Below are 16,219 nucleotides of genomic sequence, written 5' to 3'. Positions count from 1 at the left end.
AGCTCTGAGAAAATTTACATTGAGGATCATAAATTGCACTACGCACATAATCCACACCTTTGCTTCCATCAGTATAAATAGTGTAGTAATTATTATCCGAAAGGAATTGTAACATGTCTACATTACTTTTAACAGAGTCTAGTATTTTAATTGGTTGCATAATGCTTCTGTAGTGTGAGGAATAACATGGCCAAGGATGTTGCTTTCTAATTTTACTACAGTTATTTTCAATTTCCAGAAAAATGTGAAACAACATTGGAGAGTTGCCAAGAAGAAGACCCTCTCCAGTTGCCAAGGAACCAGACACATTAACTCTATGAGGTAAAATCTTGTTTATTAATTTTGTATTATTAGAATATAATAACTTGAGGCAATATCTTTCAGCAAGCATTAGGCGTCTTAAAATAAGTGGCATTATATGTGTCTCAACTTCCATGGCCCTTATTGGAGTTGAGCACATTGCTCCAGATATAATTCTCAGAGCCCTGTTCTGCAGAATATCCAATTTTTTTGCATGTGGACTATTTACATATGCCATAGCACTATAATCAAAATGACTCCTAACTATAGCTTTATATAAAACAGATAGAATCTTGGGATCAGCACCCCAAGAGACACCAGCTAAACATCTTAACACATTTATACCTTTTAAACTGTTTTTAGAAATATATTTCACATGTTCTTCAAAGGTCAGCTTTTGATCAATGATGACACCCAAGAATTTTTTGGATCTTACTCTATCAATAGACTCCCCACTGTACATAATATTGCAAGTTGGATCATCATCACCAAAAATCATTAAGCTGCTTTTTGTGGCATTTATATTTAAATTTAATCTATTGTTATAATACACACCTAATTGATCTAAAGCTCTATTTATGTTATTTATGGCAATCTGCAAATTATGGTTACTACTGTACAAAACAATGTCATCTGCGAATTGGAGAATACTTACATTACTAGTATCAACATATTTACAAATTTCACATGTGTACAAATTGTACAATAATGGTGAAAGTGTGGCACCTTGCATAGTGCCTTTAGAAGTTGATCGAGGCCCATGTAAAATATTATTAAATTTTACAAATAAGGTTCTATTGATTAAAAAATTATATATCCACTGACATAGTCGGCCAGGGATACCAACATCGGACATAATATTGACTAGGATAGTTGGGTCAACATTATCAAACGCTCCTTGAACATCAAGGAAAACACAAACAGTGTGTGACTTTAAATTATTTGACATTTTCAGGTCGGAGATGAGTGAAATGAAACTATCAGCGCAACTTCGCCCTCGACGAAAGCCGTACTGCAAATATGGAATGATACCATTAGCCTCCACAAACCAATCTAAACGGACTTTAATCATGTTTTCAAATAATTTACCAAGACAAGATGACAAGGAGATTGGGCGATAGGAACTAGCCTGTTCTGGAGATTTATCTGGTTTAAGTATTGGAATAACACACTGTGATTTCCAGGATTCAGGAATAATTAAATTAAGCCATAATATATTAAGAACATCAAGAAATAACTTCTGGGCAGATACATGAAGCTCTTTGATTACAATATAAGGAAAATTATCTAAACCTGGACTTGTGTTACGTCTGGATCGTAGACTAGTTATGAATTCATGCCATGTAAATGGTTCCATTAAAAACTTTGAATTGCTATTGTTATTATTAATGTTAAAGTAGGTAGGTAGGGTACTAGTATCCTTTAAATTACTATTATCTGATAACTTATCTAAAAATGGAGTGATGAATTCGTCCTTGTATGATCTAATATTGGACTTGACACCTTTAAACATTTTAATCATATTCCAAATCTTGTTCATAGGGGTAGTTCTGTTAAAAGAATGGCATAAATTATTCCAACCAATTTTCTTTTGTTCTGAAATAGTTCTTTTTTTCAATGCGTCTAATTTTTTATAACTTATATAATTTTCTATGGTAGGATCTCTTTTATACACTTTCAAAGCATTATAGGATGCAATAACACTTTGCTCACAGATCTCGTTCCACCAAGGTGTAGGAGGTCTGCTAGCAAAATGAGTAGATTTGGTAAACTTTGGGATAATTTTATGCATAAGGGCATCAAGGCGATTGCAAAATTCTGTATAAGTGGCAAGTGGGTCATTAACATTTACTGAGAAATCCTCAAATATGCTCTTAGAGAGTTCATTATATTTGCGCCAATCAGTTCTTTTGTACAAAAATTTATCCACAGGAGCATTGAATTGATATTTTTCAGCTGTCAAAGATATTACGGTTATAGTGGGGAAATGGTAGCTACCCATACAATCGTCATGTACAGACCATTCACAAAGAGGTGCCAAGCAATCACTAGTAAGGCTGACGTCAATGGCTGAAGGGTTAATTCTAGGGCGGTTCACTGTAGTAAAACTACCATCATTTAGGATACACAAATCACACTCATCAATAACATCATATAGATCTTTACCACGACCCTTTGTTGATAAGCAACCAAATGCAATATGATGAGCGTTAAAATCTCCGCCAATAAAGATAGGTTTAGGGAGGTCTCTGATAGCATTGCGCAGCCTCTTCAATCTAATGTGACCATTAGAGGGAGGACAGTAGACGCATAGAACAGTTAAGTTACCGCGTTCGGTAGATACAGAAACAGCTATAGTTTGTATGTCCTCATAAAAGGTTGTATTTAATGTATTGTATTTCAAGAATGGTTTAATTAAAATTGCAACACCATTGTGAGGATTTTTAGACAGTCTGTAGTGAAGATTATAACCAGGAATTTTAAAATTGTGATGTTCTTTAAACCAAGTTTCATTGAGTAAACATATATCAATGTTTTTATCTTTCAAAAATTTAATTAATAAAGGCTTTTTACTATTGGCACTTTGAATATTAAACTGCGCAATACGTAACTGAGAATCTCCAGAGGGACTTAAGTCCATTATGAAGACAAATTTTTAATAAGCCTATCTTTTATGGATGCCGTGGTGATCGGCACCGGATCAGGATTGTTGCCCAGCTCGATCAGTGTCTGTACCAGGGCCATTAGTACATTTTTATCACCGAGGATCTGGGCTTTGAGGTCCATAGGCTGAACCTGATTTACAACCTGTGATGCAGGTTTGTTATTTACATTTTTATTTACATTATTTACATTTTTATTTACAGGTTTTGGCAATGGCTTGTTTTGGTGTTTTGTCAATGGCAAGGATGGATATTCATTATCAGTGTGTGTTTTAGTTTGTGCTAGGCTTGCATAAGTAATCTTGTTTTTCTTTTCTAATAGTTTTTTAATCTTAATTGGACATTCTTTTGATATAGCCAGATGAGGACCACTGCAATTAACGCAGGAGATCTCATTTGGATTAGTACATTCTTTGTAAAAGTGTTCACCTGAACATATAGAACATCTTTGCTTGCCATTGCACACTCTAGCAGAGTGGTTAAACTTGAAACATTTGAAACATTGTTGAAGTGGTGGAATATAATCGAATACTCTATAGGAAAATAGATCATATTGCACATTGTCTGGTAATACATTGGATAAGAATGTTATGCTGACTGTTTGCAGTGGAACGCGATCTTGTCCTACTTTCTTTGTGAAGCGTCGTACAGATATAATTTCGTAAACGGAGCTTAGTTTACTGTATAGATCTTTGTTTGAAATGTTAGCTGGAACAAATCTTATAATGCCAATCTTCTCAATTTGCGTTGCGCTTATGTATGCCTTCATTTTGTGTTGTTCTAAAAACGCAGAGTTGTTTAGAAAGTTATTTGCCGTGTTATACTGTTTAAAAGATACTGCAATTTTATTTGCATTTACTCTCTGAATTGCCGTCACACCTTTTATGCCAGTAGTAAATATATGGTTTAAATAAATAGGGCTTTTATTCCCTAGCCTGTCCTTGGAGTCAATGTGTTCCACAAACACTTTAAACTCAGTTGTTAACGAGTTTTCCGGAAATAGTCTTTTATAATTAGGTTTAAAATACGGTAAGTATTGTTCATTAGACCGCTCACCGCCGCCGCCATCGTCCTGGAGACCATCGCCACCGCCTTTGGAGCGCTTGTGAGAGGTGGGCGGGTTATCCCCGCCCCCCCCGTTACCAGTCATTGCTAAAAACTATCTGCAGAAAAGTTATGTACAGAATCAACACTAATATATACAAATTTAACTTATTTACACAATTATTTAAGAATTTTAAAACTTGGAGCGAAAAATTTCAAAGTTCCTTGTTTGAGTTCCCGCCAAAAAAAAACTATGAGTTGTGTGTTACCACTATAATGTTACCAGATGTAAATTAAGTATTATCATAAGCCCTCTCCACACTGAAGCGTGAATCACGGCGTGAAGCCTCGAACGCGAGTGAGGGCGGAGTCGATTTCGCGTATCTGTGAAATCGACTCCACACCCGTATTCGCGGCTTCGCGCCGTGATTCGCGCACGAGTGTGGAGCAACAACAAAAACTATCGATAATTCTCAAACACCATCGGTACAAGTGGGTGGCACTAGCATAAATGTGAAGTTTAGTGACGGAAGGAAAGGAAAGGAACGATACGGCTCGGCTGACTGGCTGACAGTTCTTTTTCTGGTGCTAATTAATTGGTAGGTGATTTTCTTTTATTTTAAAGCGTTTATTTTACGAATATTATTCTCTTCTTGTGCTAAGCTAAACCCCCAGTGACAATTATGATGAGTAATTTTACATAGTTCATGCTTTTTTCATACAGACTGATATTAATTACTTCTATTACACGATAACGTCGTGATGTGGCGGATTTACTGTGTAGGTACTCCCAGAAACCGAATGATAATGACTTCATACATTTGCCGAGTCAAAATTATTTTGTTATCAATTAAGTACTATCAAAAGACAGAGCAGTTGATTCGTGGTAGTCGTTAGGGTACGACGTGTCCAATTGGTTTTATATTGTTACTATTGGTAAGCAATTTAATTTAGACTTTCACTAATTCATAGTTTTCCTTTAATATACTTCTTAACATGTCGATGTCAATTAGATACTTTCATTTTTAGACCTAATACAGGGACTTTATTACTTATCTTATATTAAAGTCGGCGCTTGAACTTTGTACTGGTTGTTTACTTACTCGACGACAACCTGTTTTCAAGGTTTCTCCTTTACAATTGTAATTGACATAGAATGTTAAAAAATCGGAGTACAGTTGCCTGTTGCTAGTGGCAGTGAGTCCCTGGTTTAGTAACTAGACTTGTAAATAATAAGCATGTAAGTGTTTTACAGTGTTTCTGGGATCTATTACTTGTTTTTGTTTTTGTTACTATTTTTAGTACTTAAGGCTAACATTTAGGAACAGTGATAGGTAATTAAATTCCGTAAAGACTGCCTACAATTTATAGGTATTTTTATAGTAATACTGCATGGTAGGTATACAGGGTGGATTTTCTTTTTGGGTCAGTGAGGGCAGCTACCAGATCCCGTGCTGCTACGAGAAAACGGTCTTAGAAGACCTTCCCTCGATTTCAAATTAATGAAGATTGGCTTTTACAGATTTTGGAAAAAACATACAGGATGCGAGAAAAAGGTCATTTTTGACAAACTTTTTTTTTATGCCAATCGATCCCATTCCTATTGAGGATGAAAAGCTTGTATGGAAGCAAAATAATATTTCCAGCTAGAAAAGCCACAAATCGAGGAAAACTTTTCCCATACAATTTGTATGAAAATGAAAACTTTTATTTTTCACATGCTATTTTTGTATGCCAATCGATTCCATTCCTATCCAGTATCAATAGTTTCCTAGGGGTCAACTTACGGTAATGTACTAAAAAGCCACAAATTAAAGAAAACTTTTTCCATACATTTACTATTGAGAAAACGTGAAATTTAATTCACAGTTTTCTATCTGGCCAATCAATCCTGTTACATTTAAGAACCATAATACTGTATGAAGACATTGCTGTAGGACTGATGGGCGAGGTAGAAAATTGTGAATAAAATTTCACATTTTCTCCATAGTAAATGTATGGAGAAAGTTTTTATTAATTTGTGGCTTTTTAGTACATTATCGTAAGTTGACCCCTAGGAAACTATTGATACTGGATAGGAATGGAATCGATTGGCATACAAAAATAGCATCTGAAAAATAAAAGTTTTCATTTTCATACAAATTGTATTGGAAAAGTTTTCCTCGATTTGTGGCTTTTCTAGCCGGAAATTTTTTTTTGCTTCCATACAAGCTTTTGATCCTCAATAGGAATGGGATCGATTGGCATCAAAAAACAAGTTTGTCAAAAATGTCCTTTTTCTCGCACCCTGTATGTTTTTTCCAAAATCTGTAAAAGCCAATCTTCATTAATTTGAAATCGAGGGAAGGTCTTCTAAGACCGTTTTCTCGTAGCAGCACGGGATCTGGTAGCTGCCCTTACTGACCCAAAAAGAAAATCCACCCTGTATAAGGTGATGATTGTGCTTTCTTTTAAGAATTCATATTGTTTTACTTACAACATTTATCAGTGTTATCAGAGTCACTGATAATAAAATTGTTATCAAGATGTTGTATTTAAAAAATCAACAGAATTATTGTTGCGGTTTAATTTGTACTATTTCAATTTGTCTTTTAATTAAATCAATCAATATTTGACTGCAAATCACCCAGTTATGGTGCCCAAGTCTTATTCAGTTTTGTTATTGTATTGTTAAAATACTGTATTATTTGAGAATTATTTTTATCCTTAATAATTGACTTTGGTTCAGATTTGCTAGTCTGCGTTATAAGTATTTTTAACATTCTAGCCGGACATAACCATCTGTACATTATCAATGTTATCATTACTAATCAGGGTAATAATCTCGTATGTATCTGTCACCGTAAAATTGCAAACACCCGTCAGTTTATAATCTCGCTAGTTAAATTATAAACTGACAGTAGGGAGATTATAATCTAACCTAACCTATGTTACATTGTAAACTAACGGGTTCACAATCTTACGGTGTCATATCTAACTAAATCAGATCAAATAATAATAGATAAATTGGACTGCATTATGTAACTAGCAATCAAGCAAATCTTAAGTTAAAACCGAGAAAATGAGATCCAAAGATTTAATATTACAAGTGGTTGTTGTATGTTTATTTTTTAATGATAAAAGTACAATTTTTACTCTTAAGCCATAGAAATAAGTAAATAAAAATAAATAAATAAATATCGTAGGACATTTTTACACAAATTGACTAAGCCCCACGGTAAGCTCAAGAAAGCTTGTGTTGTGGGTACTCAGACAACGATATATGTAATATACAAATACTTAAATACATAGAAAACAACCATGACTCAGGAACAAATATCTGTGCTCATCACACAAATAAATGCCCTTACCGGGATTCGAACCCAGGACCGCGGCTTCACAGGCAGGGTCACTACCCACTAGGCCAGACCAGTCGGTAAATAAAAAATAAATAAAGAAAAAAGAAATATATAACGTTTTAGCAATATTTCGCTTGATTCTTTGCTACTGTTTCTTAAACGCGAAGAACGTAACTTAAAGTCATTCAAAGACATGGACAAAGAGATGTTGCAAACCATTAAAATAATTTATTTAATACATTTTCTAAAAAAACAATTAAGTAAGTAATACATACATTATTAATTGATATAAATTACCTATTCATATATTGTGCAAAAACATATTTATTTCAATCATTTAAATAACCGTCTGAATAGGGTTAACATGATTAGCTGTCTAATTACTAATTGATCATTTTATAGACATTGCATGTCCGTTTTTATTGTGAAACACGCTTTTCCATCGCGTGCCTACTATTATTACAGGATTTATTGTTCTAGAATGTTATGTAAGTACCTAATAAAAAAACTTGTTTACAAATATTCAAACTTCCAAAACGCCTTACACTTATGGCCCTTACATTTCTTAATATCTGGGTGACCGAGCTTCGCTCGGAAAACATATAATAACTCGAAAATGCGCGTTTTCCCAGAGATAAGACCTAGCTAGATCGATTTTTCGCCCCCGAAAACCCCTATATACCAAATTTCATCGAAATCGTTAGAGCCGTTTCCGAGATCCCCGAAATATATATATGTATATAAATAAATAAATAAATGAACAAGAATTGCTCATTTAAAGGTATTAGAATATACCAAATTTCATCGAAATCGTTAGAGCCGTTTCCGAGATCCCCGAAATATATATATATATATAAAAAAATAAAAAATAAAATAAACAAGAATTGCTCATTTAAAGGTATTAGATAATCATTAAATGTAACAACATTATACTTAAATATGTACATACAAGTTTTATATTACCCAAATAATGAGACCGTAACCTACCTATAATGCAACATATCCATTATATGTTGTATGTGCAACATGTGTATTTAAATTATCCTATTTTAGGTAATATTAAAAAAAGATTGTACTTTTTAAATGTTTTTATATGTGATTTACACAGTACCTAGAGTTCAAAATGAGGAGGTACTTTATTATAAACTTTTAACGCAACATTATTTTTATTAGAGGCTAATAACTTCATTTGTTTGCATGTTTAATTTTAAACCTTCAATAATGGAATTATTTATTGAAGATATTCTACTCATTCTACCATAGTTCCATTTGCGATAACGCACTCGTATCTCATTTTGTGCTGTGCTTTGATACATTTTATCTTCAAAGTTCATAATGATTGTGGTAAAATTGCCATAAACTTGTTATTTTTATCTTTGAATAACTTCATATACGCAGATACCGCATTGACACGACACGTACACTCTTATCCCTTATCACTTTAAAGAATAGTTTGATAGGTACCTACCAACGCTACCAATGATACATATTAGTGTTAGCATGACACATGGTAGTTGTAGCTTGTAGCACTTCTAACATTTTCTTCGCCATACGATTATAACTAATAGGCGTCTTTAAGATAGGTGATACTTCCCATTGTAAGCAAATACCTACTTACCTACTTTTATGTAGACAGACGGTAGTGCGAGACCGCAAGGGGAGCGTGAATTTATACGCACCCTTTGTAATTTTTCGATAAGTCGGTAGTCTGTTCTTTGCAAAGGTATATTGTATTCCTTTTCCCAAAATATCAACCAAATTCATTAGAGAAAGGGGTCCCTGACTCTAGGCATAGGCACTTAATTCAGCCATTTTTATGCTTTTGCGATAGACGCTATCGGGCAAGTAGCTCTACCATTTGTATAAATAGTTTACGTGTGAGTTTACGCGTTCATTATCAAGGTTACTATTGCGAGTGATTGACCCACCTATGTTATAATATTATTGCTAGTAATGTGATAACGCGCGTAACCTTTGAATAAGAGCGTCTTCAATAATCTAGAGATAGGTAATATAGCATAATATCCAGCAATAACATAATAAACGCGGATGGGGCCCTATTATGTCGAAAAAAAAATTAAACCAACCGCTGCTAGTAGTGGGGAGCACCATTTGGTATACATTTCATAGCTACATTGAAAATAATTGAACTATAAATACCTAAACTACATATTATTTTCGTAACGTTATTTTATTATTGTTACAGAAAAACCAACATGTCGAAAATCAAGGCTGGACCCGTCGTTGACATCCTTGGTGATGAAATGACCAGAATCATCTGGGACCTCATCAAGAATAAGCTAATTTTGCCCTTCCTGGACATAGAGCTGCATACCTATGACTTGGGCATGGAATACCGTGATAAGACTGACGATCAGGTTACAATTGATTGCGCCAACGCAGTTAAGAAATATAATGTTGGCATCAAGTGCGCCACGATCACTCCCGATGAAAATAGAGTAGAGGAGTTCAAACTCAAGAAAATGTGGAAGAGCCCGAACGGTACCATCCGTAATATCCTTGGAGGTACCGTCTTCAGGGAAGCTATTATCTGTAAAAACATTCCCCGCCTCGTCACCGGCTGGGAGAAGCCCATCATCATCGGCCGTCACGCTCACGCCGACCAGTACAAAGCCACCGACTTCGTTGTCCCCGGCGAAGGCAAACTCGAGCTCATCTGGACTCCTCCCTCCGGAGAGCCCATTAAGCACGTCGTAAACGAGTACAAGGGTGCCGGTGTTGCTCTTGCCATGTTCAACACTGACGCATCCATTATCGACTTTGCGCATTCCTCATTCAAATTCGCTTTGGACAGGAAATACCCCCTGTACTTGAGCACCAAGAACACCATTCTCAAGAAGTACGATGGACGTTTCAAGGACATCTTCCAAGAAATCTACGAGAAGGAATACAAGGCACAATTCGAAGCTGCCGGCATCTGGTACGAGCATAGGCTGATCGATGACATGGTCGCCTATGCAATGAAATCAGAAGGGGGTTTCGTGTGGGCGTGCAAGAATTATGACGGTGACGTCCAGTCGGACTCTGTTGCTCAGGGTTACGGATCTCTGGGTCTCATGACCTCCGTGCTCATCTGCCCCGACGGCAAGACAGTGGAGGCCGAAGCTGCTCACGGTACCGTGACCAGGCACTTCCGTTTCTACCAGCAAGGAAAGGAGACTTCCACCAACCCTATTGCTTCCATCTTCGCGTGGACGAGAGGCTTGCTACATCGCGCCAAGCTAGATAATAACGCTGAACTTAAGAACTTCGCTGAGACCCTCGAAAGCGTGTGTATCGACACGATTGAAGGAGGTGTCATGACTAAAGATCTTGCTATTTGCATTAAGGGTATGAATAATGTAAAACGGTCGGACTATTACGAAACGTTCGAGTTTATGGATAAACTGGCCGAAAACTTGAAAAAGCGCCTTGGCAAATGACTGCCTGAAGCAAAACTCTAGATTTAAGAGTTTTATACTGTTCTGTCTCAAAATGGGATAAAGGGTACCTATTTACACATGTAATGCTGAATTTGTATGCTTTTATTTATTTGATTGTATTAATATTTTCTTATTTTAATAATATATTTCATTTACTTAATAACTTTAATGTTTTTATCATGCCTTTATTGTTCACTAGCGACCCGCCCCGGCTTCGCACGGGTTAACAAATTATTAAATTGTACAACGGGACTTAATCGCTTATCTAAGTCCCGTTGTACAATTTAATAATGTGTAAAAATCGAGAAAGTTTAAATCAGGGTTAACAAATTATACATAAACCTTCTTCTTGAATCACTCTATCTATTTAAAAAAAACGCATCAAAATCCTTTGCATTGTTTTAAACTTGAACGCCAAACGGCGCATCCATTTGCCGTGCCTCTGACGCCACGGGGGTAAAATTTAGTTTTGTGAATAAATAATGCCAACCTAAAAGGGGTGTTTTTCAGTAGATTTTCATCAAAAAACGAACGACGGCAAATGCCGTCTTTGGCGTCGTTGTCACGATTTTGCGTTGACGTCAATTGCCGTCTGTGGCGTCCAAAAGGTTAAAAAGATCTAAGCATACATAGGGACTTTATTGGGACTTTTTTTTATACCTACTATTGATAGGTGTTGGATCGATCTACTAGTGATAGGTGTCTTTCAGCTGCTGCTTAATCTTTACCTTACGTAATTTATAAAACAAATGACAAACATTATTATGTAGGCATGTATTTGCCCAATCAGTATAAACAATTAGTTATTTATTCGATTTATTTACGTCAACTTTAGTTGAATTTACCTTTAGACCTGGAGGCCTAGCCAAGATGACAATCGTTGATAGAAAACGCCAATTGATAATTAAATAATGTATGGAAATAGTCACGTGACTTTTCGTAGTATTTGTCATCCCGATACATTTTTTCTTTTCATTTGGCGTTTGTCGATGTAGAGATAAGGTAAAAAGAATAATCTTTGCACTTCAGCCAGTATTCGAAGACGGTATGGTATTGCACAATGCACAGTAGGTAGTCAAGTTTAATGCAACAATAGGCTGTTACAGCGATAAATTATCAATGATCGGAATAGGTAGTGCCATTTGGGGTGAATGACCTCAAACATTGTACTTAACATGGATAAGACTCGGGATTCCAAGACTCTCATTTTTAGGGTTTCGTACCTCAAAAGGAAAAAACGGAACCCTAATAGGATCACTCGTGCGTCTGTGTGTCCGTCCGTCTGTCACAGCCCATTTTCTCCGAAACTACTGGACCAATTAAGTTGGAATTTGGCACACATATGTAAGTTTGTGACAATTGTGACCCAAAGATGGACGTGTAACGTAAATAAATGAATTTTAAATATGGAGGCCATTTTTGGGGGGTAAATGAGAAAATTAAAAAATAAAGGTTTTCAAACTATATCGTGTTACATATCAAATGAAAGAGCTCATTGTAAGGATTTCAAATATAATTTTAGGATTAATAGTTTAGCAATTATTCAAGAAAATAGGCAAAAAATTACCATTCCACCACATCCCCCCCCCCCCCTTATCTCCGAAACTACTGGGTCTAAACTTTTGAAAAAATACACATAATAGTTCTTTACCTATAGATGACAGGAAAACCTATTAGAAATGTGCAGTCAAGCGTGAGTCGGACTTAATGTACGGAACCCTTGGAACGCGAATCCGACTCGCACTTGGCCGGATTTTTTCACAAAAATATTTTTTGGCATGTCTTTAATTGAAGTAGGTAATATGAAATCCCGGGGTGAAAAGGTATATCCATACTAAGCTTACGCACCGAAGTCCCGTGAAATGGCACTACCAATTCCGATCACTGTAAATTATGGACAAACCTGGGAATCGACTACGGAAGAGTAAATGCTTTATAAACAATGTATGTTACCTAGTAGTTAGGTACCTACTAAAATACGCTCTGTAGCCCAAAGGCTTCAGACTTCCACATTTTACGATGAATAATAATGAGCACTAATTGCCACTAAATGGTTTAAACGTAGATGTAGAAATTTAAACCGTTAATTCTGTACATCAAGCTGAAAAAAAAACAATACGTACTGATCTTGAACCACATTCGAACTATCAAAATCTTAACTTGACTTTGCTAGCAGTACATCTCGCTTGTACCTATTTATATGGTGAACGTGCAGTGTGCACTGCAAGTTATGTCAAAACAGAACCAAATCGAGTTGGCTTTCTAGAGTTCAAATGCGACTCATGTAAGTCGTAACCTCATATTCCGTTGCTCTGGCGCGGCCGACCGCAAGCGCGTTATCATTAGGGTAAGACATCCGGTCCATTTGCGTTACTCACAAATCTCGCAATCATCTTGTTCAACTGTTCCTAATACACCTTGACCTGGAGAACACTAACAGATATATGGTTAATACGAGATTTTCTTATACTGGTCACATGGAAGCGATGGCACCTCTTGGGGAGCAAGTGCCGAAGTGTTGCGAACATCAGCGCTATCTCTGGTGTTTTCTACAGGAGAATACTGTGCAGCGGCGTGGCTAGGCAGTGCCCACACCTCTAAAGTTGATGTCGAGCTGAACAAAGCCATGCGAGTCATATCCGGGACGCTCCAGTCTACTCCTTGCCACTGGCTCCCTGTGCTGTCACGGATTGCCCCGCCGGATCTCAGGAGGAAGGACGCCTTGCTCCGGGAAGCGTCCAAGATCCAAAACAATCCTAACCTACCATGTTTCGAGGAGTTTCTAGAGCCAACCAAACAACGCCTCAAATCCAGAAATCCTTCGTGTAGCATCGCCAAACACCTGGTCGATTCCGATTTTAATATTAAACACGAATGGACGAAATCTTGGGGCTTGTTAATGGCAGGAAAGCTAGGAAACGAAATTACGCCTGGCTCCAGAATAATGGGATCAGACCTCCCTAGAAGAGACTGGTGCAAACTGAACAGACTTCGTACTGGCCACGGTCGATGCGCCTATTACAAACACCGCTGTGGGTGGGTGGACTCCCCGGCCTGCGGCTGCGGTGCGGAGGCCCAAACCATCCAGCATATAATTCAAGACTGCCCCATAACGCGCTATGCCGCCGGCCCGCCCGATGACCTGATTACCCTGAGCGACGAAGCCTTAAAGTGGCTGAATGGTCTTAGTGTAGACTTATAATTATGTACGTTTCTATTTCTACAATAAGTTTGCCATACGATTAAATAAATGGAAGCGATGCGCAGTGTTTTGAAATAGACCAGTTGTGTCACATCCTCAACGCTTTTGCACCGATTATAAATTGGTTATGCTTATGACGACCTACTATTAAGGAGTTCCTTTGGTGCTTAGCTGTACGGTTTTTCATACAAGGGCGCAAAGCTACATTAGGTACCTACCTACTTCCGATTGACTTCGAAACTATTTTGCTAAATTTATAGCAGAGGAGGGGTTAGGCATGTACGAGGGGCGTTCAAAATATTCTCGGTATTGATATCTTACGACCTCTTCTAAAATTTCTTTCGTTACTGGCCGCTAAGGTTTATTCATTGACATTAAAAAAAAGTATAATTCGAACCGAGATAGTCTTTTGTTTTTCTGCAATTGCTGAACAAACATGAACATCCTGTGCGAATTGACAATGTTAACTAAATTAGAACATCGATGCGTGATAAAATTCTTGACAAAACAGGGTAAAAATCAAAAAACCATAAAAGAGGAAATGGATTGTGTTTACCGTGAGTCTGCTCCTTCTTTATCTACCATTCAAAAGTGGTCAAGCGAGTTTAAACGCGGAAGGGAGAGTATTGAAGATGACCCTAGACCTGGCCGGCCTGTAGTAGCTACTTCACAAGAAAATATTGATAAAGTGGAAAAACTTATATTGGAAGATGGTCGAGTGAAGGTAAAATCTATAGCACAAGTAACCAATCTCTCTATTGGTACCGTACATGATATTATACATGACCATCTTAATATGTCAAAAGTAAGTGCAAGATGGGTTCCGCGAATGCTGACTCGGCTTCAAAAAGACATGCGTGTAGCTTGTTGTTCCGATTTTATTGACCTGTGCGGTGAAAATCCTGATGAGGTGCTGCAAAGAATAGTTACTGGAGATGAAACCTGGGTTCATCATTATGACCCAGAGAGTAAACAAGAGTCCATGCAGTGGCACATTAAGGGTTCAGCTCATCCCAAGAAGTTGAAGGTCATCCCTTCAGCTGGCAAGGTCATGGCCACGATATTTTGGGATTGTGAAGGAGTATTACTAATCGATTATAAAGAAAAAGGTGTAAATATCACAGGACAGTACTACGCTAACATTCTACGTCAATTAAAGGATGTAATTAAAGAAAAGAGGCGAGGAAAGTTAACCAAAGGTATTCTGCTTCTGCATGACAACGCCCCCGTCCATACTGCTCATATTGCCAAGGCAGCTATTGTTGAACGTGGGTTTAAAACTGTTACTCACCCACCGTATAGTCCGGACTTAGCCCCCAGCGACTTCTTTTTGCTCCCCAATCTTAAAAAGGATCTGCGTGGAAATAATTTTTCTGACGATGAAGCATTGAAGGCGGCAGTGGAGGAGCATTTTTACACGAAAGATAAAAAATATTTTTACGAGGGATTAAAAAAAATAATTGATCGATCTTTTAAGTGTATGAACATAGGGGGGGAGTATATTGAAAAATAAAAATATCAAACTTTTCGTACTTGTTTGTTTTCATTCTCATACCGAGAATATTTTGAATACCCCTCGTATGTTTCATATTATCTATCATAAATACTAATAAGGTAAACGTACTGGTGCTCGACGCGGTACCAGTACATGTTATCTTGAAACTTAAGTAATTGTCAAAGGAGGTGTCAGCAGGGTGTCATCTATTGAGGGCATTAGCATAGCGGGCACTAGTACGTTTACCTTACGTGCGTGTAAGTAGTTTACAAAAATAAAACAGTACTAAAGTCTATTTTTTATTCGGTAGACTGAAATGACAGTTAATAGTATGAACATGAAATGTCATTCCATACTATTAACTGTCATTTCAGTCTACCGAATAAAAGAATAGACTTTAGGTACCTAGAAAGGAAAGTCGTCAATTTAACCCAACACTAATACGTTGCGTGAGGCGTGATTGATAATTTAACTTATGGTCCTTCGAGCCGGATGGTAAGAACTAAGAGTTCGAACTTTTGGGAATTCTTTTTTTATAAACATGTAGAGATTAGAAAGGTTGTAGGGTATCTCATCTCCTTAAGATACTCTCCAAATTAATGACATTTATAAAATAACTAGGTAGCTAGTAGTGGAATTTAAATGAAACATCTTGACCGAAACAAAATAGAAAACAAACATAAATCAAATCGAACTATAAACTCAAATAATATTTTTGTACAAATCGAACGATT

The 16,219-nt window shown here is 36.8% G+C and overlaps 1 protein-coding gene across 3 annotated transcripts; it reads left to right on the top strand.

Moving 5' to 3' along the window:
- The first annotated feature begins 4,552 nt into the window (after positions 1-4,552).
- On the top strand, positions 4,553-10,951 carry LOC134648949 (isocitrate dehydrogenase [NADP] cytoplasmic). 3 transcript variants are annotated; one of them, XM_063503607.1, is made up of 2 exons: positions 4,553-4,606; positions 9,552-10,951. In XM_063503607.1, exon 2 carries the CDS (start codon positions 9,562-9,564, stop codon positions 10,786-10,788), a length of 1,227 nt encoding a protein of 408 aa, XP_063359677.1. In that variant the 5' UTR covers positions 4,553-4,606; positions 9,552-9,561; the 3' UTR covers positions 10,789-10,951. The 3 variants fall into 3 exon arrangements, with proteins under 3 accessions (XP_063359677.1, XP_063359676.1, XP_063359678.1); XM_063503606.1 differs by lacking the exon at positions 4,553-4,606 and adding an exon at positions 4,825-4,943; XM_063503608.1 differs by lacking the exon at positions 4,553-4,606 and adding an exon at positions 5,223-5,247.
- Positions 10,952-16,219: the final 5,268 nt, after the last annotated feature.

The sequence above is a fragment of the Cydia amplana genome, chromosome 6, assembly GCF_948474715.1.
Source record: "Cydia amplana chromosome 6, ilCydAmpl1.1, whole genome shotgun sequence".
NCBI lineage: Eukaryota > Metazoa > Arthropoda > Insecta > Lepidoptera > Tortricidae > Cydia > Cydia amplana.
The sequence above is the reverse complement of the archived record's forward strand: the minus strand, read 5'-3'. Positions and strand labels throughout refer to the sequence as shown.

Excerpts from the sequence above, each read along its gene's own strand:
- LOC134648949 (XM_063503607.1), top strand. The coding sequence starts at position 9,562 with ATGTCGAAAATCAAGGCTGGACCCGTCGTTGACATCCTTGGTGATGAA.